The following is a 24214-nucleotide window of genomic DNA, read 5'->3' on the forward strand; positions in this document are numbered from 1 at the left end:
AAGCCATCTATGTTCAAGGATATGCACTACAATGGACTCTCCCTTAGGCTCAGACACCACCTCATCCCCAAAATAAACCCCCCACAAGCTTGGCCACCGACCTCCCTTCATATCCCCTCCACCCGTTCCCGCGCCTCCAGACGCACGCCGGGAGTGGGAGCGCCACGCCACTACGGCGCGTGCGTGCAGGCTGTGCACCTGCGCACTGACAGGGACTGGCGCCCCACCGGGTGCTGTGCGCATGTGCAGAAGGCAGCGGCGGGAGCTGGGAGTTGGGGTGAGCCCCCGGGCGGAGCTGGGTGGGATGGTGGGGTTAGTTCGGCTCAGCCTGACGTTCAGGCTTGTAGGGGGGGAGGAGAGTGATGTGGCGGTGTCGACCTTCTTTTACTGCGTTCCGCAGGGATTCAGTGTAGGTCCGTGTCGGGGTACCGGCCGCCTGCTGCTCGGTCTGCTGGCGTCAGGGCTGCTGCCTGAGCCGAGCCCACCCTCTGCCCCACAGGCGCCTGGCTGAACCCAGCCGTTAACCTGGGGGGGAGCGGGGTCTTTGTTCCCCCTCGGCCAGGGCACCCTTGTGCCCGGGCCGTGTCCTGGGGGCGCGGGTGCTTGTTGGGCCGAAGGGGAAGCAGAAGCACGCGAGTCTCTTCAGTTCTGTCAGCTCTCGTGCTGTGTAGAGGCATGCCAAGTGTGTGTGTTAGGACTGATGGACTGAGAAGTGCTCCTAAATCAACAAATCCAGCCTTGAAATCTAACTTGTGCTTTTGATATCGTGACTTAAGGCTCGGCTGCAAAGTACTTGTTTGTCCCTCATCTGATTAGTCACACGCGGTACAACTTTGCCTGGTCAGGAACATCCTGATGATTCTGATTCTTGTGTGAGCATTGCTATTTAATTTAAACTAATTGTTTTGTGAGTGTGGTGCTCTAAGCATCCTTTTTTTTTTTTTTTTTTTTTTTCCTTTTGTGTTGTGAACTTTAGGATGGGAATTGGTTGAAGATTAAAAGATCTACATGAAGTCAGTAAAGATGTAGGTTTTCATCCAGTGGCTTAAGTACGTTTAGTGTAAGTTGATGTGCAGGGATGCTTGAGGAGCAAACAGGTCTGGCAGACAATGATGTGATCAACAGGCGATTTATGCTTTCCTAGAGTGAAGCTGGATGGAGAAGCTGAAGTACCTTATGGCTTTAGATGCGTTGAGGATACCAAGTCTAGCTGTGTTCTCATGTAGTCAGGGGAACAAAAGAGCGGTCTTCTCTTACATCCATGCAAACTTCAGCTTTCTTTAAAACCCCTTCCCTCCTTGTTTGTCCCCTGTTTTGGAGGCTGCTGTCTAAAATTTTCTCTTTTCATGCTTGATATTTGTTTCTACTTCATTTTTAGAGAGCAATTTTAATTAAGCTATTTTTTAATTTTCTTAAATCTGTATTCCATTTTGAATAAACATCTGGATAGATACAGTGGACAGGGGACAGACCTCTTCAAAGCTGATCTTGCTGGTCTGATAAAATGGGCCAATGCTATTTGTATGTTTGTCTGTATGGGAAGTAATTTACCTTAATACATATGATTATGTGTTTGTTTTTTCAAAAGCTGTATTATTTTGATTTCTTATACTTACTACATGAGTGATTTATTTTCAAGTTGCTTCAGTCTTACAGTTTCTTGATATCTAACTGTAGTTCTTGTTAAATGTGATATGATTACTTACAAATATGTGTAATTTAAAGTATTGAATTTCATTATATTGGCATTACTTTTGTTATTGGGGTTATCCTTTTTTCCCCCCATTAATTCCACTTGTTTTTCTATTAATTATTCTTAATTCCTGTTTTTTACTTCAAAAGACACTGAAAATATAAAAGGAAAAGCATCTTTCCCTAAATTTATTCATGGAATGACTTAGTAGAGATTGGTCCCCGAATGAACATTACTGTGAAGTATTTCCATAAATACTTTTGTATTTGTGAATCTCCTTGTCACCCACTGTCTCCCCTGTCCATGTAACCAAATAATGCTTTTATTCTTCAGGACAGTTTGTTTTCCATTTCTGATCTCCTTTTGCTAACCTAATCTTCTCTGTTGTGGCATTGTACTTATGCCCAGCGTAACTTACTTGGCTGCAAATACTTATATTTAAATGTGTTTGGAGTGCTTTGTTATCTTTGTTTTCATAGCATACAGGTGTGCCTATCAACTGATGAGATATCTTTATAGCACCTACCTATATTTCCAAATTTAAATTTTTGGCTGTCAGGTAATGTTACATTTGTGCGAAGTCAGAACCCAACTCTTGATGTCACTTCATTCCTCTCTCTGCGTGTTGTTCATATCACTACAGACAAATGTACCATCTTTACAGCAGTTTTAGAGCTGCAGACAAAGTAGTATCTTTGACTGAGGTGTTTTTCCATACTCTGTCACTAAAATCCAGCTTTCCCAGTATTTGGGCAAGCAAAACCCAAACTAGTCTTTCTTGATTAGTCCTTGTCTAAGAGGTAGACTGTAATTAATATTACAGCTTTATCTGGTTTGGACTCCTGCTGTTTTTAAGGGTATTTCCAGTCTTTACCATCAGCTGGATTTTTTTCATATGCTTCTGCTGCCTTTAAGCTGGGGTGAGCATTCCTGTTAACATCTGAAGAGGTACTGTTTTGTCATCCTCATCTTTCCTTATGTTCTACATCTTCTCTGTTATTTGTAAGTCATAGTTTATTGGCTGTCCATGGAGGTGATGATCTGTGACTAATCTACTTTCTCAGTTTATTCCCCTGCTACTTTTAAATGTAGATAAAGCCAGAACTAAATAATGTATTTTTCCAGTTAACTAAACTAGGACAATTCTTTGTTATATTGATTTGCTCATACCCTGGATGCCTTTCCCTTTTTATTTGATTTTTTTTTTAAATTCTGTTAGGTGTGAAATTGTCTCTATAATGTCTTACACAGTAAATTTCAATTTTGATGAAGTCTATAATAATCATACCATTATCCTGTGCTGACTGTCTGTTTAGATATCATGTCAATTCCTCTTAATTTTCCCCCTTTATGTGTGTGACAGCAAATGATAATTAGAACATTTGATTTTACAGATCCCTTTATTTCTTGTCTCTGCACCTCAGATGGGACATGCATGTTCAGGTGACTGACTACAGGAACATCAAAATGCCTAACCTTGAACATCCAGCGTACCCAGCAGCTACACTGCTTCAGTTGGAAAGTCTGGTGCCTTGTCGAGAATCTCAAGTGTCCCTGTTGCTGTCAATATTTGGAGAGGTAATGCTTTTTGTATTGTAGGTTTGAACAGAACAAATACATTCTGCTGTCTCAGAAGGGAGAGTAGAAAATTAAGAGCATTTTTGTGATGTCATTATGAAAATACTTCGGTTGCCTCTTTGTTGAGCAGATAGATTCTAGTGAATTTGAAGTTTGAAAGCTGTTTTGCAGCTGGAAGGAACTCGGACAAACTTACAGGTATTTGTGTCTTCTGTATCTGAAGCGTGACTTCTCCAAGACTGTTCCATTTTTGCCAGATAGTACCAGGAAGAGCTCTGTCTCCTTCTCTGGTCTAATGTTCTGGGGTATTCTTTTTTCCTTTTTCAGTGGCAGTGTAGAAATTGTGTTTGGTTTTTACCTATTGATCCAGTTATCTGCACACCTGAATTCTAAGTACATGAAACTGGTCTGATTCTAATTAGTTCTGTTGATGGCTATAAGATTCGGAAATCACTGGTTTGTTAACTGATCCTGTTACTGCCTGGCAAAGTTCTGCTAAAAGGTAATAGGGATTTTCATCTGCAAACTTAAAAGCAGTTGATATTCATTTACAAATGGAAATTAATATCTATTTCTGGTTCTTCATAAAAAATAAATACTAAAATTCTTGTTAAATATGGAGGTTAAGAGTATCTGCGTATCTTGCACAAGAGTGCCTTCATCTTGAATTAGTCGAATATTATTGTTTTTCATAAAAGATCTTTATGTTTTGTATTAATTCTTTAAGTCCATGTACAAGAGTCTTAGAAATGAGAAAACCACAAAAAATACCTGTTCAAAATGAAATAAGGGCACGTTAATTATTTTCCTCACATCTTAAAAAAAAATCCCTGAAATATACAGCATCAATGTTATTAAGTAAATAGATGTATTATATCAAATATTGTCTTTTGAGAGGAGAGCGGGTGCCTGTACCATCTCCTTCACCAAACTGGTTTGTCTTTTCTGTTTAGTGCTAATGGAAAGAAAAGCAGTTTGTAATACTTGCAGAAGTTAGGACAATGTAAAGCCTGCAATTTGTGCTTGCCAAGGTTTTGTTTTACTCAGCTAATTTGAATTAAGAGCCCACTGCTTTTCTGCCTTGGTATATGATTTTTTTATGTGTGTGTTTGTTTTGTTTTGTTTTCTCATGGAAAACGTATCCTCCTGTTGTAGCTGTTTCAGTGGAAGCTTTATGTGATTCTTGGGACTTTTATGTATTCTTGGGACTTATCCTTCCAGCATTTCTGTGAAGATGAAACACAAAACTTGATCGTGTTGATTCTATAATAATTGGTGTATTCTATATTTAATGTCTCCATTTAAAAGATAATTTTTCTTTTGAGGGGAAACGTCATTGATAAATCTTCTATCTATTGAATGAAAAAAAACGAAACAACAAAAACTGTTGGTTGTTTTTTTTTTCTCTAGCGTCACCAGTTTAGTTTTCCATCGATCTTTATCTATGGACATACATCTAGTGGAAAGACTTATGTTATGCAAACTCTTCTAAGCACCTTACAGGTAAGAATGTTCATAATGGTTATTGAACTTAGAATTTACTTGTAACAGATGGTTCCTCAAACTAGCTTCTACCTTCTTGAAATGGCTTTTCCTCAGCCATTTCTGCCTTCTTCTGCCACACTTTGTTTACTGTGTGATGAATGCGTTGCTTCTCTCACTAGTGCAATTAGGATAAAATGAAATTGTGCATATGAAATACAGTATAAATCATAATAACTTTTTAATGAAAGTTTAAAAAGGAAGAAAAGGAACTAAATTTTGTTATGTTTATTTCCTTGACTTAATCTTAAACAGCTCCAGAGACCAATAACTAACTCTTACTATGATTCCAGTTCAATCTGAGAGTCGCTTACATTTTTTTAATATTCTTGTAATTCTCCTTGAAACTAATTTTACTTGTATATAAAAAGAGTGAGAGAGTATGTGAAAATGAGTGAGAAGATTTTTCACTAATGTCAGCCTAAGAGCTTAATAAAGTTGTTAAAAGCATTCAAAGTGAACATACAAGCTGTACATGTTTGCTGGAGAAAAAAAAAAAAGTGATTCCAGAGGAGGGCCAGGAAGATGATCAAAGGGCTTGGGCACCTCTCCTGTGGAGATGGGCTGAGAGAGTTGGGGTTGTTCAGCCCAGAGAAGAGAAGGCAAGGCTCCAGGAAGATCATATAGTAGTAGTCTTCCAGTACCTACAGGGGTCCTACAGGAAACCCTGAGAGGGACTTTTACAAGGGCAGGTAGGAACAGGACAAGGGGGAATGGCTTTAAACAGAAAGAGGGGAGGTTTAGGTTAGATATTAGGAAGAAGTTATTTGCTATGAGTGGTGAGAAACTGGTACAGGTTGCCCAGAGAAGTTGTGGTTGCCCCGTCAATAGAAGTGTTCCAGAGCAGGTTAGATGTGGCTTTGAGCACCCTGGTCTAGTGGAGGGTGCGTTGGAACTAGATGATCTTTAAGGTCACTTCCAACCCAAACCATTCTGTGGTTCTATGAAATAGTGAAAATCAGTGGCTGAGTTCCAGGCAAATGCCATTCTTTCTTATACTGGTAATTATTTTTTTTTGCAGACTTGGGGTGAATGCTGTATTCATTGCAGTAGATCTGGTTAGATTAAATCAGCCTTCTTATAGAAGCAGGAAAATCTGAAACTTTGGAAAGGAAACAATGCAGGAGTTCTAAAATGCTGGAGTAATGTTGCATAGGAACAATCGATCTAATTCCTCTTGCACAATGAATTAGCTCTAAATGGGAAAAGTGTAGTGATAGGCCTTTTTAGTATTATATTTTCAAAATCTGTTTGGAAATACGAATTTTGTGTACTTTAATTTATTCTAGGTCCTCCAAACGTCGCTTGATATGTGTTATAAGTTAAAAAACATAAGTCAGTATGCCATTCACAGTTTCTAATGTAATAAAATCAATTCTCCAGGTGTGTTTATCTTTACTGAGCCTGGCATTGCCAAGTGTTTTGCTGGTGGGATGGATCTTATTCTCTCAGGCCAGTGCTTTTGCTGTTTCCTCCTGTATGAGCTTCACTTCCAGAAGTGTTAGGGCTGTGTATTCTTTTTCAGCTTTGCCTTCTAACATGAACTTCCTTTGTATTCCTGCTCTTAGAAAACAGTGTAAGAGTAAAAAAGAAGTAGGTCAAGCAGGACTGATAAGACGAATGACATTGGAATATGTGAAGTGGAAACTACTAAGAATTCATTTTTCAGTTTTGATTTCAGAGCCTTATGTTCCTGGGAAGTTGGACTACAAACTCTTTTCCCCTCAATTGTTAAGGAAGAAAACTGCTGTAAAGCTGTTCACTGGGGGATGAGTTATCCTTGATGATTAATACTGTAGTTGCTCTATGTTGCTAACCTGAAGTAGGAACTGTGTCATGAACGGATTTATTTCAGTTGCAGGGGCTGCAGGCAGAGAATCATAGAATTATAGAATAGTTTGGGTTGGAAGGGCTCTTTAAAGGTCATCTAGACCAATGCTCCTGCAGTGAGCAGGGACTTCTTCAACTACATCAGGTTGCTCAGAGCTACATCCAGCCTGGCCTTGAATGTCTCCTGGAGTGGTGCATTCACCACCTCTTTGGGCAGCCTATTCCAGTACTTTACCACCCTCATGGTAAAATGTTGCTTCCTCACGTCCAGCCTGAATCTCCCCTCTTTTATTTTAAAACCAAGTTATTTTAAATGTCATGTGAGAATCTCTACTATGTAGAAGTAATGGGTCATTTTGGCTGAATGTACGTTTCTTATGTAAATAATTCTTTTGAAGAATGATAGATTGCTGCCTGAAGTCCATTTTAGTTTCTTTCTGATCAGTGTTGGTAGAAGACTTTTAAGCAGTAGGTTCTTGCCACTTTGTGGCCTTTCTTTTTCTGTTAGCAAATGTGTATTACTCATTCTGGTTCTTTTCCTTGTCCTACTTTTTTCCCAAAACATCCTTTAAAGTCCCCTGATGGTGAAAGGTGTCATCACAGAAGTTTCCATCTAAACCTGTTAATGCCTACCTGCAGGACTGGGTATTATGCAAACGTCCCCTTCATTAAAAAATTCTGTAAAGGGAGAAAGCTGGAAGACAGTGCTCATGAACCTCTTTCATAGAGTAACCTTTAGTGCAGTGCTCCTAATACTGTACTGCCCACTTGCAACATATCCAAATATACATCTGGATGCTGGAAGTGAATAGGATTTAAGCAGCAACTGCTTCTGTAGAACTGGCTGTTGCCAAGTGTGTCTCCTACATAATGTGGTGTTGTGAATCACATCTCAAGCACCCAGCTTTTCTTCTGCTGTGGCAGTGCAGCACTTTGAATAGGTGTTTTTGAGGGTGTAGCCCCTTTCTTTTAATAGTGTTCAAAATCACAAGAAAGCTTTTTATTACATGCTGCTCAGCTGGATTGCCGGCATATACTCACACTTTCCCACATCTGCTGAATCATATGTCATATATTGTGATTTAAGTAAAAAGATTGGAGTGAAGTACTTAGATCTTTTTGTTGTTGTTATAGACACACACATTCCTGTGTCAGAAGTTTAATTTTGCAAGTAATGCATATGTATCTCAATGACTAATGTTTTCCAGAGGTTTTAGTGTTCAGTGTGAAAGAAGAGCATATGCCTTACCAGAGAATATAGAGCTGTGCAAATAATCTATTTCTTAAAAAACAGAGTTGCTAGAAAATTTTTGCCTTATGCAGGTTTGAATACTGTACTGTTACGTAGTCTGTAGCATCTTCTATTTATGGACAAATGGCCTTTTCAATATTACTAAATTGGCACTTACATGTATATTTTAGGGAGTGTGTTCCTGGATTATTGTCTTGATAAGTTTGAGAAGTTCATGTTGTCTAGACACTGTACCTTTTAATGGACTATTTTACAATACTGTAATGTGTTACAGTTGTCTAACTTCTCTTCAAACTGTTATTTTTTTAACTATTTTCTTTTTAAGCATTGCTCACAATTTTTGCACATGGAAGATACACTGTGTTTCAGTTTTTGAATGTAATTAGAAGATAAACTGTGTTTTGCATGAGGGTTCATCAGATTTATCTTCACTTTCTGATATGTAATATCAGCATAAGTAATTGTGCTTTTTTGCAAGGTTCTTTGGTTTATGTTGTATACGCTATTGACAGGGTGTGGTTTCTTGCATTGTCTCATCTGGAAGAGAATATTATTCTGTAGTATTCACACTGAAAAAGATAAATTGTTTTGTAAGTTGTCTCATTTTTTGTCCTTTTCAGCTTCCTCATGTGTTTGTGAATTGTGTAGAATGCTTTACTTCACGACTTCTTTTAGAAGAAATTCTCATGCAGTTGCAGAGTTGTTCTCCCGAGACAGAGCAGACTTCTCAAGTGCATTGTGATACTTTCAATGACTTTGTACGCCTGTTTAAACAAGCTGTTGTGACTCAAGAGCTTCAAGATCAAACATTATACATTGTAAGCAATACAATTTTAATGTTCCAGTTTCATTCCTGTTAAGAGGGTGTGAATAATTGTTATGGATAATTTGTATATGAAGTATGTGCAGCATAGGGCAGTTTTCACAATATTTCTGTGTAGACCTCATTCAGAATCTGTTGATAGTGGTAGATTCTTCCTGTTGCTTTACTGGCTTTAGATGAGGTTCTGTATTTTTCCTGGGTTTAGAACTTTTTCTACACAAAAGCAGCATAGCATAATTCATAATGAACATAAGTTATACTGCATATTTAAATTGGATATGTAATAGTATCACAGAATCTTTAAAAATAGAGAGCCTATATTTGTCCAACAACTAGTAAGTCATGCATATCTCTTTCCCTGGGAAGATAGCCTCAGAAATGAGAAAGCAAAGGTGGGAAGCAAGGCAGAAGTGAACTACAGAGTATGCAAATGACAAGAATTGATTGGCTAGAACAGATTCAACTTAGAAGCTATATTAAGGAACTAAAATGCATAATTTCCTCTGTAAAAGTGCAGCTGAGATCTTAAGCTTGTGGCCCTCAGAGGCAAGAACTGTTGTTTTAAAATTAAGATGGAAAAAAGTCTGCAATGAAACATTTGATGATATACTCAAGTGGAATAAACGGGCAGACTGTAAGAAAAATAATAGGAATTTAGATCACAGGAATGATTAAATCAGTGTAGTAGTAGAACACTAGGGTTTGTGATTTTTGGTTTTGTTCTGTTTTTTTTTCCCCCTGTGATAATCTTAGCTGCCTAAAGGCATCAAAATTTAAAGACATCTGTAATAGCATTTATTGTGCTGAGAGATGAGCATAGAAACAAATTTCAGGCATACAAGAAGTCTAAGAAAGGACACAGATTCCTCAAACCCTTTTTATTGTACTAGCTCTCACTTGGTTGAGTGTAATTTATTATCTTGAAAAGAACCTGAATACAATCATGTTAGTGATGTGTAACTGTATATACATTGTAAATGTGCAAAAGACATGGACTTAGATTTCAGGACATCAGTAGGAATTAAGTTTATTTTAAAAGAGGTGAAATTGCTTATTTAAGAGAACATGGAAGTGGTTCAAGATTAAAAGTTTAATGACCCTGTGTAACCACTCTATGTTTCTCACAGCAATCAAGGGTCACTCATAATGCTTTGATTTTTTTTTAGACAGAGATGTTCATAATTACTGACCATTCAACATACTGAACAATAATCACTGAACATTCTTCATTCTGTTTCACAGCTTATAATCAAATAAGTTATATTTCAATTTAAAAATAATTAGCCACTTAGTTAAGTAACTTCATATTATACTTAGTGGAAATATTACTAGCTCAGAGTTTCCTATAGCTCATGAGTTAGTAAATTTGACATACTTAAAAATTGAATTAAGAAAATAGGCACCAGTACATACAATAGGTAAGAAATTATACCTAGATAATTCATTTTAATTTACTGTCACAAAAGTGGTATTGGCATCCTTCAGCAATTCCATAAGAACAAAACTTAGCACTAATATCTCTTTTAAGAAATTGCACAAAATACTATATAGTAAAATTTTAATTTCAGATTAATATTTGTATTAAAAAACTATTCTACTTCAGTAAAGAATGCTTAATGTGTTACACGAAAATTAGTATCATTCAGAAAACAAAAAGTTCTTAAACAATACTTGTAGAAAGAAAAGCATTAAATACCTAGAGAGGTTCAATTGTATCATGTAAATAGTTGCTGAATCAGAAGAATCAAGTATTAAATTAGTATCTCAGTTCAGTTCTGCAAGGGAACAGACAGGAATGGGGGAAATCAATTCATGTATATTAACCTGTGTCATCTGGATTTATTGTAGAATGGTTTAAATTGGGACTGATGGAAGACCAGCATGCTGGTAACGCAAACTGGCAAAGCTAATTTATTGTATTTTATTTCAGTAATAAATAATGTAATATTTCAGCCCAATTAACTCAAAGCAAATTAAGATAAATGTTTACTTTCAAGCAAAGCATTCCAAATGTTTCTCTTACCCCAAGCATGGGTGCTGAATGCTTGCAATTACTTATAAAAAATGAATTTTATTCATTTTAACTACCTGACAAATTGGAACAGATATAACTTGTAGTCATTCATCCATTTACAGTATTTAGCACTTTACAGAAGTAACAAGCTGCTGGTTTTAATATAAATCAGCAGACAGTTCTAAAATGTATAGATTTTTTTATAAAGCTGAAAGCTGTCACATCTGTATTAAAACTAAGGCATGGAATTACAGGCTTGTGGTTTGGTGGTTTCTGTGAACCGCTTGACGTGTTCCACAAGTAAGGGTCGCAGGATATTTTATCTTCTGCAAATAAAAACTCCACTTTGTTTCCTGCTTAACTAAAAAATAAGATCTGCTTAGGTCAAGACCTTAAAGACCTTAAAGCTTTGTGTTTGGTAGCTGCATGTCACTGGATCCAATAAGCAGTATTTTATTAGTAAAAATATGTAGCCTGTTTGGTCAGGAACATAAAGCAGTCTTCATTCCTGGAACCGTTTATTATATAAACCAAATACAGATGTCAATATAAAGTCATGCATTGTATTGTAGTTTTAAACAAATTCCCAAGAAGTGTGAGCTATAGCAGAGATACTGCTCTTTCAGGGCTTTTTCCTGCATGGTGTGATTTTGAAATATCATTTGCATAAAATGTTTCTTGGTTGTCCACATAAAATTCTTTTTCTTACTGTGGGCAACAGATATGATAGATGTCTTAAGGACTTGGTGCAGGGAGGAAGTGTAAAGAGATAGATATAATTTTTGAGGCACCTGTAGTTTGTCTTTCAACATCAGTAATTCAAAGGAAGTAATGGACTTAAGGATTTAGATTTATATTGTGAATGGTAAATAAAACACCAGAAGAAATGTGTTTCTATTCTCTTCTTTTTCTTTCTCTTTTTCTGAGAGGATTTTAAGTGTCCTGAGAATACAATTTATATTTTTTTTTTATTCCTCCAAAGCATAAATGTTTTCATGCTCCTGTTCTTCTATGCTCCAAAATGTTGGTTGTTTAGATAAAGTTTTTCTTTTTTAAGCTGTACATATGCTATATATCTGTTACATATCTGTTTCTGTGAGGATTGTGTATAATACAATAAAACCTGTAAATTTCTAGGCTGCAAATGGTGGCAAGAAAAGCTTCTCTCAAGATTCAGTTGTGTGAATTCTAGATGATAGCTAACTTTTTTAAAATATCAGCTCTAATTTCTTTCTGAAAAATAATTTAATAGTGGAAAAAGATAGGTATCCTACAGGTGATCTAGTGCTATGATACTATACATGATGTTGAAATACAAGAAGCTTTTGGAACAAAAATTGAAGGTTTCAGTGGTTGTTAATGATGATATGTCTTTGTCAATGCTATTCATGACTGGTATAATTGCATTGAAATTTTTAATTGCCATAAGGCATGAGAATGTCGCTTGCCTGGGGATTGTATATTTTTTTACATGGTAGAGCTGCTTGGGTTTCCTGGAAGCACATCCAAAGCAATAATCTCTGTGATGTTGCTTGCTCAAGGGGTGGTTTCTGCCGTCTAAAACCCATTAGTGAAATGAGTTTCCAGCAGCTAAGTATTAATTTTAAATGCACATGAGAGTGGAAGTTGACATTTTCTATGTAATAAGATTATTGCTTTGTTAAAAGGTACTGGATAGAGCAGAACAGCTGAAGGAAATGGAAGCAAACATCCTGCCAGCATTTCTTAGGCTTCAAGAGTTAGTAAGTATCTGGAAAAAACTTGACGTGTGTGTCCTGCATATTGAAAGTAACTGAACAGGTGGTATCTGTCCATCCAGGCTCACAGATCAAGGCATGTGATTCATTAGCTCAAAAATGTTGCAGAATTAATCCCCCTCTACACACCACGGTCAAATAGTCAACTGTCTGCAGCCAAAGCTAGAAATTGAACCAGAATATAAACATTGCCAGGTCTTTCCTATACTCTTAAGGATTTTTTGGGGGGTTTATTTAAATTCTGTTTGACAGTATCTTGGTTTATGATACCTGATCTGCTACAGATTCCTTTAGGGATGGTATCAGATGCACAGCTGTCTCTTCTAGAATATCAGTTTTAAGAGGAATTTGAAATTTTCCTACTCTTCATTTTTATTTTTCTAATAATTGCAGAAAAATACCTCAGGCAGACTATAATCTGTAGAGAGATGCTTCAGTATAGCTCCTGTTAGCTTGGTACAAAGAAATAAATAAACCCCCTTTTAGAGTTTGTCAGATGTTTGTGTGGAAATCCAGTCTGCTTCTGAGTCAGCTGCCGAGTCAAAAGAACCCAAACAACACCGAGTGAGTATATTCAGCATAGAGTTCATTGAGTGCTGAATTCACATAGGAAGTGTGAATTTGCAACTCAGAAAATGTTTGTTTTCCTGTAGTTTCTCCCATGTAGAGCTTCAGAGCTCTGTGTGGTGGCCAGCTTGGGAAAAGTCAGTAGACCACCAGCTATTTAAATGTGGCTTTAGCTGCACACTTCAGCAGCTGTGAATGTGCTTTATGTTGGCAGAAAGTTTTTACACTTTTACTGGAAATGTGGCACAGTATGTTTGTGACTGGAGTAAACTACTGTATCTTTCCCTCTTTCACTTCTGAAGTATCAAAGCTTATGCCTTGGAATAAGGAAAAATGGTGCATTCTCTGAAAAGAAACTGAAGACAAAGCCAGAAGATGGTGGTACTTTGAAATGTCTGAACATCTAAATAGCTGAAATTATACTTGTCATCTCAAGACTTTTGCATGGTACTCTTAATCTTCTGGTGACATTGATTTCCCTATGTACTGAATGGAGACTGATTCGCAGCTGTGATCTTAATCCTGGCAGCTGGTGCATTTTCGGGCTCTTTTTGTCTGTTCTGCCCATATTCTGGATTTTTCTGCCCCTGAAGCAGAAAGAACCTGTCAGACAGAGAAAGTGGGAAAACTTAGGCTTATGATTGCTGTTCAGGAATTGAAAAAGCATAGGCTAAGACTTAGGTGTACATGAGAAACATCCTCAAATTTAAAAGTAACCTCCAAATAAGTTTGTCAGCTTTGCTGAATGCTGAGATTCCAGTTGCTCAGATTCTGGACTGAGACTTTGTAAAAGTGTTGTGCAGCTGATGTTGCAAAGGAATGTTGTAGGAGCATCTCCTGCATCACTTCCTTTCCTTGGGTGAAGAGAGACAAGAAGCTTCATTAGTGGTGAAAGATTCTGTGGGACTGGGGAATGATTGGAAAAGAACAGGTCATAGGATGTTTGTTTTCTGTGAGTGTTAAGGTGAGAAGTACTTAAGATTTTTCATGCTGGAAAGTCTGTCAGGAAATCAACTGAAAATACCCCAGTACTTTCTTCAGCTAAAATACTAGGAAATCTGTGAGAGGAACACAGTTGAAAGAAAACTACAGAAAAATACTTTCATTAAAATAATTAAAAAAGACCCATAAAAATAGAGAAAAAAGAAACAGTAAAGAATATGAGTGGGTGCCACTTTTGCAGGAAGTAGGAAGAGTAAATAAGATTCTCCCTGTATTTCAGGGGAGGGAAATAACGTTTAAACTTTTTCTTCAAGTCATTCACAGCTTATATTAAGCACTGTCAACTCAGGTCACTTTTATTTTCTTGAGGTGCCTTGATAGTTTTAAAGTGTGCTTCTGAAGAGCCACATTTAAAAGCATCTTTTGTTGTGAAGATTTTTTTAGTATGATTGCAGAAACCTTGCAAAAAGAATGATGCATCATCCTCACAGTCAGCTTCATAGAAAAAAGCTGATAAATGGAAAGGTAACCAAAATAAGGAAATATATTTTTTTTAATATGAAGTGTTTTGTTAGCTATTAACCAAAACATCAAACTCAAGACAAGCATTTTGTCAGTAAAAACTAGGTTAAAAATAGTACCTTGCTACGTACAGCTATTGTTAGTAACTAGTAAAACATTTGGTTAAATACAGTTAATACTATGTTTTTGTTTTGAAATGTTTGTTGTTTTTGAAATACCAACTTACCTTTAAAATAAAGCGCTATATAGCTGGCTTCAGAAAGCAGCGAGCTTTCTCTTGCTTTTTAAATTCTCCCATTTGTTCTGAAAGACTGGGTTTAATTACCAAAGTAAAATGCTGTTTTAATTTTGGAAGTAAGGGATGGAATTGCTTGGTATTGTATAGTACCAGCCAATAGTACCAGTACAATATAGTACCAGCACAATACCTGGTATTGTATAGTACTGTATCTTACCACCCCACCAATCTGCCATGTCAGTGAAATGGCAAGGGATTTAAGAAAGTCTCATGTAATTATGAAAATCTGCAAATGTATGAGTTTCTTGATAAGGCCAGCTAAAGCTTTATTACTATCTCAATAATTTGTATTAAACTTTACATTTGGTGCTTTTTGTGCAACAGAAATGTCACAGCAATAATTTTTCTCATTTATATTGGAACATGCAGTGTTACTTTTTCTCTGCCTGTTACTCCCTCTATTCCCTCCACTTCCCCCACCCCCTCCATGTAGACTGACAGAAATGTGACAGTTATCCTGCTCAGTGAAATAGTATGGGAACTGTTCCGTCCAAATACTGGGTGTTTTGAGCCATTCACCTTGTATTTTCCTGATTACAGCATAGGTAAGCTAATTCTTTAATCTGCTTTGGGGGATTGAGTAATACTTTTTTCAGACAATATCTAAATGCTTTTTCTGTGTCTATCACGATGCCTTTAAAGAATCAGGAATATGTAATAGCTGTTGGAATGTAGAAGTCGTATTCACACGACCCCTGAAAGACTTCTCTTTTTTCACTTGCTAAAACATCTCAAAGTAAAATTTTGTTCCATTATATTTGGTGGTTCTTTTAATCAATGTAGGTTTTGGGTTTTTTTTAGTAATGATTCTGGTTTGTTTTACCACTTAACTTGTAAGATGTGGTCAGTTTATTGAGTTAGCTTTAAATAAGCAAAATTTATCTTTGTTTAAACAGGACATCTGCAGAAGATCTTGTCTCAGAATCATCCCCCAGAATATTCTGCAGACTTCTATTCTGCATATATCAATATTTTGCTTGGTGTCTTCTACATGGTCTGTAGGGACTTGAAAGAACTTCAGCATCTGGTGAGATGAGTTCCTTTAGCATTGTTCTTTTGTTTTAGGGCGTGTTTTGTCAAAACAGCTCTGAAACTCTAGATTTATTGTTGAATATGGACAAAGAGAAAAGTCATAGAATGCTTTGGTTTGGAAGGGACAGGTAAATGTCATATAGTCTAGCCTCCCCTGCAATGAGCAGGGGCATCTTCAACTAGATCGGGTTGCTCAGAGCCCTGTGCAGTGTGGCCTTGAATGTTTCAACGTTTGAAGGAATATCTTCCAATTGCATGTTCTCAGCATGCCCAACCTTCTGTTCTGTTGTTTTCCATGCTTATTAAATGTAGCTTGCCACCCAGCATTCTTTATAATTCAACTTTATGGGAAGTTTAACTTAAAATTTGACACGTTTTCCTATGTCATCTTGGAGGGTAAAATTTTCACTTGGCTTGCGTCCTACAAAGGATTTTAAGGTAACCAAGCTGCTACAAGACAGATCTGTTGCAGTTTTACAGAAACATAGCATATTAATTTGATTCAAAGGCCTGGAAAACTGAGGATTGACATAAACATTTTTATTGTCTGTGTTTTGGAATTAAGAATAAAATAGGTAAGTCAAAGTTCCTGCAATATAGTCACACCTGAGGGAACAAAAAAAAATACATTGAAGCTATTCAAAAAAGGAGTTTTGATCATATATCTGTTGAATAATGCAATAGCAAACAGAAGAGAAAGAAAAATTACTTGATGGAGACTTTTGCATAAGAAAAGCTGAATAGCAGTAACAGTTAATCTCACCATATTATTACTTAAATAACTATATTGTGTACAAAGAAAAGTTTGAAGTGATCAGTGGTTATGATGTGTAAACAGATCTATGCTAGTGAGATGATCTGAATGTCCTGCCTGCATTTCCATTGGGAAGCTGAACTTGCCTGTTAACTATATAGGTTTTTTATTTACATGAAAATGCTGAAATCTGATGGCTATACAAATGGAAACTAGGGTCACAGTTCTTCTAGTCATGTACTTAGGTGGCTCTGCTTGTGCGAGTAATTCAATTAGCCTTAAATGCACTGTTTGTGTGTGTGTGAAATACCTGCATTATGAAAATATTTACCTAATTGGGCACTAAATTCTTTTTGTGGTTAATAAGTCTCTTCTGTAGAAGAGACACATAAAACTGTCCATAGGCTTCTGAACAACTCCACAGTGTCTAATACAGACTCTAAATGTGTATGTTATTATGCATGATTATTAATAATGTGCATTATTTATATATCAAGAATACATTCTGGAATTAGATTTACATGTGGAAGTTACTGAGTTCTGAATACTGGCACAGAGATTTAATAAGGTGCAGCAGAACAAAAGGAGAATGAAATGTGAGGACTATTCTTTACAAAATTGTGTGATACTGATTTAATATAGAGAAAAGTCTAGATTGCAGCATGGTCAAAGATCTCTCAATCTTATCTTAGGCAAAAGGAGTTCCTTTGAATGTGGAATATGTTAGCACGATTTTTGGTTTTGGGGGTTTTTGTTTTGTCTTTTTAAGAGTAACCTCTGTTTCTATATGTGTGGCCTACTTTTGAACATGTTGTACTGCTCCTGGAATGGAAGGTTTAATGTGAACATGAAAAAGCAAGTTCATGAAAACATTTCTGTTGCATTTATAATGTTTGATTATTATGTTATTAAAAAAACCAACACAACAAATGCAACCCCTGAGTACAGTAAACAGATTTTGATGAGATCAAACCCAAGTAACCTGTGAGAGATTACTTCTGTTTGTATTTTAACCTACAAAATTGTTGTGACATTTAGCAGTATAATGTTTAGAAGAAAGCAGCGTAATTATTGACTGAAAAATATTCCCTTGGTTTTGCAAAGTAACGAATTATGCTGCCTATTATATTCTTTAGCTAGATGTACTGTATAGGACCTTTTTAATATGCTGTACTATTTACTTCCTGTAGGCAGCACTCAATTTTTCTAAATACTGTGAACCAGTGGCCAGAGGAGAAGGTAAGCTTTTGTCTTTAATTTGAGCAGGTGTATGAGAGTGCATTGACCTCCTGTGGGTTTTGTGGAGGACTTTGCTTTGATCTTCATTGTCTTGTGACCATTTCTAGTCACAACAGCGTTGCTTATTTCAGTTGCACACAGTAGGCAGCATCTGCAGCAGAAGCACTAGATGACATTTTTTTGGTGGTGTTTTGTGGAAATACTATGAAACCTTACTTCTCCACTGTAAATCTTTCTCTTCACTCAACCACCAGAACTTCTACATGGGATAAGTCATTCCTCTGCCAAGGCTAAGAGGAGAAAATAAGAGCAGATGTTCTGCCAGACTGTCTCAGAGTATCTCAACTGCAGAGAAACATCCTTGCATGGTAACATGTGCTTGCAAATGGATGATGGTGGTGCATCATCTTAATGCAGCATTTCAGAGTCAGGGTGTTAGATGACTTCTTGACAGAAGTCTGGGACTATTCAGGTGTCAGGGATAAGAGTTTTAGTGTTGTGTGAGTTAAATGTTTAACAGAGTTGATTCTGGCTTGGTGCAGCAAATGAACGTGACTCTCGCAAACTCTGGAAAAATATTGAACCTCATTTGAAGAAGGCAATGCAGACTGTTTATCTCCGGGAAATATCCAGGTAATGTGGAGGGGCAAGGGCTTGTTTGTTTTGTTGGTGTTGCTGCTTTTAACAGGCTTCATCTCTGAATATTTATATTCTCCATTATGTTTCATGGCTAGTGTTTATTTTTTGATAGAATAGCATAAAACCCACTTGTAAAGTTGTCTTGACAGATCCTCACTGTGTTCCAAGGATGCATGCAAGCCTCAAACTTACTGTAGGATATTACAGATTTTGAACATTTGTGTTCTTTAGCTTTGTTTAGTAGAACTAAATTTGTAGGTTTACTGTGCTTTCTGTGACCTCCTTTTTTTCTGTTCAAGAGCAAAATTTTTCTTACTATTTCTGACAGCATTAGGATCTGGTGTCCTGCTAATGGGCTGAGTTCCTCTTGATACGGTTTTAGATTTATTTCTTGAGTTGCCAGACTGTTAGTATAAAAAGATGGTGGTGTTCATTTTCAATGTCAATAATTGGATCAAATGTAATGTCTTTTCCATCTTTAAGATGAGCGATTCTGATGTTATGCCATGTGAAGAGAGGTGATTCGGTAGTGTTTGATGTCTTTGTCTTGTTACATAATGATTTTTTTTCCTTTGAATGTCATTGAGGCCATAGAGTATTCTGATAACTGAAACTGTGTCTGTAGTATCAGTCCTTGCGAAATGTTTTGGAAAAGTGGTCATTTGTTCAAAATGAGAATTGATTTTACTTCATACAAGCCAAACTTCACTGTACAATGAGGCATTATTCTGTTTGACTAAAATATGTATTTGTACTTGATAATTGATCTTCAATGCATAGTCTACTCAGGATCTTCCTGGCTTTTCGTGTAATTGCCTACTCTAATTAGGGTGTAATACAAGATTATGTTATAAAATAACTTCTGAATTGTTTCCAAATAAATAGATTTTCCTCTACAGTTTTCTTTGATTATAAATTTGAGCTTTAATGGGTTTTTAATGGTAAATTCCAGTTTCTGCATAATAGTTCTAGGATTTGCCTCTGCGTACCAGTAAACACTTGAGGAATTAAAATGACCATATCAGTTTTTCTGGCCACAGAACTGTAATTAATCTGGGCTTCTCTTAAAGTTTTAAGTGACAGCAGTAGAACTTCGCTATTGGCTGATGTGCTACCTGAGCTAAGATGAAAAGGAGCCTTTTTTTTCTACCTGTAAAATAGGCATTGGGTAAAGACTTCGCTTGTTCATTATAATTTGAGTAGTATATCAGCTCTCATTAAACTGTTTCTAGAAGTTTTACAGTATATGGCTGATAAAACCTTGTACATAAAGATAGTATCATAGAATCACAGAATGGTTGGGGTTGGAAAAGACCTTAAAGATCCTTTAGTTCCAAACCCTCTGCCACAGGCAAGGGTACCTTCCACTAGACCAGATCTTTAAAACCCCAAAATAAAAAGCACTGGTGCTTTAACAAACTCTGTGATATAAAAAAATGATCTAAAATGATGATATTTGTGACAATGTCATTCCTTAGGGAAAATTCTGAAGTGAAATTTTTTGCTATTGTTTAGGAACACAGCAAACTGCTTGCAGGCATTTTTCATTGACGGAATGTTCCATCTTGATGTCTTGAAAGTTTTTCAGTGAAGAGTGAATATTGCATTATTACATAGACTTCAAAATTACATTACAAAGTAATTATAGTATTGTGCTCACTAGCATAAAACAGTTATTAAGCAGATAGAAAAAAAAAGTCAAACCTGTTGGTGTTTTTACTTTTTACCCAATTCTGCATTTTTCTTGAAACTTAGAACGCTATTGGTATTTGCTTACTGGTGGTAGTTGGAAGGAAAGAAACTGGTATTTTACAATTAGCTTGTACTCAAATTTATACTTTAATATGCCGTTACTTTCTGCATTTTTTCAAATATGCATAGTCTGCACATAATTGAAACCTAAGTGCAAGGTTATTTTATTTTTAACTATGCTCTTACTAACTGTATCCTAGCCAGTGTCATGAAATTGAAATACAATATACCAAGCAGAAAGTTGTCTCTAAAAGAGTAACAAGTACTTTGTCTTTATGTATGTGTATTATATGTCTTTTAGCTCACAGTGGGAGCACTTACAGCATGATGATGAAGAACCTGGGCAACTGAAAGGTATGAGATATAGTAACTCTGTAGAGGCTTGTGATGTGAAATGTGTACTTTGCATTTGACTTGGTTATTGTTACCTGAAAACATGTGAAGGAAATTATGTAGATGAGGCTACCTATTAACCTTCAGTTACAGTTTGGGGTAATCATGTTTGTTGAGAAGGTGTTCTGCAAAGGACTCTTACTGTTTTTTCCCTGTAGCATATATCCTGACTTTAATCTTTCCAAAGGTTCTTTGTGGGGAAAGCAGATTTCTTTAAGTATTTCTTATGTAGGAATGGAAGAGGAATGGTTTGACCCTGATGGTCGAACCTCTATGTACCAACTGGCAGAATTGTCTGAACAAGGGGAAGGGAATACTATAGCTGGTATGTTACTTACACAGGATTAGCACATTCGTAAGCAAAACACCTCTCTTGTGTCCTGGAAAAGAGAAATGTCAGAATTCACAAGAATTCTTTCTGTTGTTTTAGTAGAGGAGTGCGGCTTTGTTGAGGTTTATACTTCAGGTAGGCATGAAAGTTGAATCTTAATGTATCTGTCAGCCTTCATTTACATTTTCCTGGTGATGTCAGTTGCTTGTGATCTTTTGACCATTTCAGAGTTTGGGAACACTTTTTCCATATTATTTATCATGACAAATAGTTTAGACAGTAGGTAAAATAGCCATTTATTTTAATATTGTCTAAAGATAGTTTCAGTCATCAGTTTGTTTCCTATATTTGGAAAAGACCTTTAAGCTTATCAAGTCCAATGGTTAATCCAGCACTGCCAAGACCAAAACTAAACCATGTCGCTAAGGGCCTCATTTGCATCGCTGTTAAACACTTCGGGGATCGTAATTCCACCACTTCCCTGGGCAGCCTGTTTCAATGTCTGACTACTCTTTTGGTGAAGAAATTATTCCTGATAGCCAATCTAAACCTCCCGTGGCACATCTTGAAGCCATTTCCTTTTGTCCCATTGCTCGTTACTTGGGAGCAGAGACCAGCCACCTTCTCACTCTGTCCTCCTTGCAGGTAGTTGTAGAGAGTAGCATCGAGCCATTCCTTGGCCTTTCACGGATGTTGTATCTGTGATAATGGTATTGAGAAAGTGGCCGTACTCATTTAGTTACTGCAGTAGAGCAGGACAGAAGGAAAAGAAGAAGAATGCAAACAAGTTCAGTTTGTCGTCTGTGGATGTTCAGAGTGTTTTGGTGACTCATAGAATGTTTGTTTATTTTGTAGGACTCTCTGCACATACACATGTGGAACTTCCTTATTACTCCAAATTTCTTCTAATAGCTGCTTACCTTGCTTCCTACAATCCTGTTAGGACAGATAAGAGGTTCTTTCTTAAGGTAATGAGATTTTTTCTTAGTGTTGCTTAATGGATTCCTGCATACTTAATTTCCTATTTTAAAACTCTTCATTTTAAGCAATATTTCTATGTGTGGTTCATTTGTTGTGATCAGAAGCTTTTCTGTAGATCGCATATTGTGATTGGTGATGATGTAGTCTATTAAACCAATCTTCTTTGTCATGTCAAAACATATGTAATATGTAACACTGTTACAGCACAAGTATCTGCTTTGCTTTTGTAAGTTGGCATAGCAACAGTTTGTAAAGATTTTAGAGGAGTGCCTGCAGTGTCCTTAGGTGTAAGCCACAGGAGGAAGATGCAAACCACAAGTGTGTTAGCCTTTAATGACATAAAATGACATAGTGCAGTGTTAACTTCTTTATACAATTTTTATTTCTGAAATAGAGAAATAGACACAGTTGCTCTTGCAGAAGATGTGGTTCCATTACCTGACATGTGTTGTGTTGAAATGATGGTAATGCATGTTTCAGGATGAATGTATTAATCCTTATTACCAAGTCATTGTCTAAATTCCATTTTCTGTAAGTTCTTGACATGTACAGGTTGAGTATTTTTTCTTCTTTTTTTTTTTTTTCCTTTGGGCTATATTGTGGTCATGCTGCAAACAAATGCTGTGGTGCCAGAGCTTGTAGCCTGTCTCTTTCTTACCCAGAATCTTCATGCTCCTCAAGCGTATCTCATTGTATTGTTTTTGAGATCTTAACTGGAGAAAATGTGGGCAGAAAAACAGATACCAGAAAAGTGATCAGGCAGTTATGTTTTCTATGCATTTTACTAACTTTAAGGTTTTATACGTTATTACAGTATGTATTAATATATGCATGTGTGTATAAATGTATGGTATTCATGATAAATTGGTGTGAAAATGTGAAGAAAATGTGAACAAGACAAATTTGTAAAAATGATTGTTTTCTTCCCTCTTGAACTAAAAAACCCACATAGGCATATGTTTTGAGAAGTTACTGCGGTTTTAGTAATAATATACTAGTATATTTTTAGTTTAAATATGGGTTTCATGTTTCTGGTATGATCTTACATTGAAAGCTGAGAAGAGTAGAGAATTACTTTTAATAAGTGCAGATTTACAAGTTTTCTTTATGGGCAACCTTTGTTCTTTTCCCTTGGCCAAAGTAGTTTCTTTGTAAGAGATTTATGTGCTGAAGAAGTGATTTTGCCCAGTTATTTCTGTATCAGTCTTGGAATTTAAATACGAAAGCTCACAAGAGCCAAGCCTATGAAGCATGTTATCAAAAAGTGCCTCATCTTTCTTGTTTGTGTTCACTGAGCAGCCTTCTCAATTCATTTTTTTTCCTTTCTCTTTTTTGAGTATCTCTGATGGTTCTGTTCTTGCACATGAACCCTTCCAAACTCATTTGCAATAAGCATGAGCTTCTAAGGTTTTCGAAATGCCTTCATGGCCCCTGCTTCAATCAGTGATATTAAGTATTTTTCTCAAGACTTGGATAAACAGGAGAAGTTACCATTCCTGCTCCATCTGATAGCTGTTAACACTTAGTCAGGTGCTAAGGTGAATTTCAGAAATAGCTGTGTCTCAAAGCCCAACAAAACCAACACTTTTTGTGGGCTCAAGGTTTTGAGTCATGTGGACTGTGAAAGTAGAATATGATTTTGTCAGGTTTGTAATGAGATTCAGAGTAGGTTACAGCAAAGTATCTTCTGGAGTGATTTAACTAAGGACTGCTAGATGCAAACAAGAATATGGCCATTTAGCTGCTAATATGCACTACTGGTATGGGTGCTAGGCTATACTACAACTAAATGTAAAGTTATGGCTTGTGGTGGCCTGAAATACTAACAGCCTGATAAAGCAATGAAGTCGTAATTGGCATTGCTACTATTAATTATATGAAAATTCAAGAGCTTTGCAGTAGATTGAGAGAAAAATACAAAGCTGGTTTTGAAAGGTAATCTTTAAAACAAATAGAAAAAATTCAAACTATATGAAGTCTTATTTTCATCATTTTAATAGAAAACAGGATTAAAAACTACTAAAACTGCTAACTACTAAAAGTAGCTCTGAATTTAATGTTTCTTTGTGCTTGCACAGAAATAGGGCACCTGCTCACTTGCTTTGAAACACTTGATAAATACGCTGTATGGAGATCCAAAATGTTTGAATGCAGTTGTGATCTATCACTGTTTAACCTCAGGCTTGATCACTTCCTCCTCCAAAAAGTCTCTGTTATCACCTAGTCTTCTTTTCAAAGGCATGATAAAAAGATTACTTAGCTGTCTCTAAGTATG

General features: G+C 36.5%; 1 protein-coding gene across 5 annotated transcripts in view; it reads left to right on the forward strand.

Annotated features, from left to right (window-relative positions):
* Positions 1 to 233: 233 nt before the first annotated feature.
* ORC5 (origin recognition complex subunit 5) overlaps positions 234 to 24214 on the forward strand; it is a 72025-nt gene continuing 48044 nt past the window's right edge. Inside the window, exons 1-11 of one of the 5 annotated variants that reach the window (XM_031048339.1) lie at positions 234 to 277; positions 3088 to 3271; positions 4682 to 4774; positions 8516 to 8713; positions 12400 to 12474; positions 15252 to 15363; positions 15715 to 15845; positions 17795 to 17843; positions 18386 to 18476; positions 20536 to 20588; positions 21814 to 21926. In XM_031048339.1, the coding sequence (XP_030904199.1) occupies positions 3125 to 3271; positions 4682 to 4774; positions 8516 to 8713; positions 12400 to 12474; positions 15252 to 15363; positions 15715 to 15845; positions 17795 to 17843; positions 18386 to 18476; positions 20536 to 20588; positions 21814 to 21926 (1062 nt within the window). In that variant the 5' untranslated portion in view covers positions 234 to 277; positions 3088 to 3124. Of the gene's footprint in view, positions 300 to 976; positions 1026 to 1045; positions 1061 to 3087; positions 3272 to 4681; positions 4775 to 8515; positions 8714 to 12399; positions 12475 to 15251; positions 15364 to 15714; positions 15846 to 17794; positions 17844 to 18385; positions 18477 to 20535; positions 20589 to 21813; positions 21927 to 24214 lie in introns of those variants that run through there. The other 4 variants (XM_005148401.2, XM_031048340.1, XM_031048338.1 and 1 more) reach the window with 4 other exon arrangements.

This window comes from Melopsittacus undulatus, chromosome 5 (assembly GCF_012275295.1).
Source record: "Melopsittacus undulatus isolate bMelUnd1 chromosome 5, bMelUnd1.mat.Z, whole genome shotgun sequence".
NCBI lineage: Eukaryota > Metazoa > Chordata > Aves > Psittaciformes > Psittaculidae > Melopsittacus > Melopsittacus undulatus.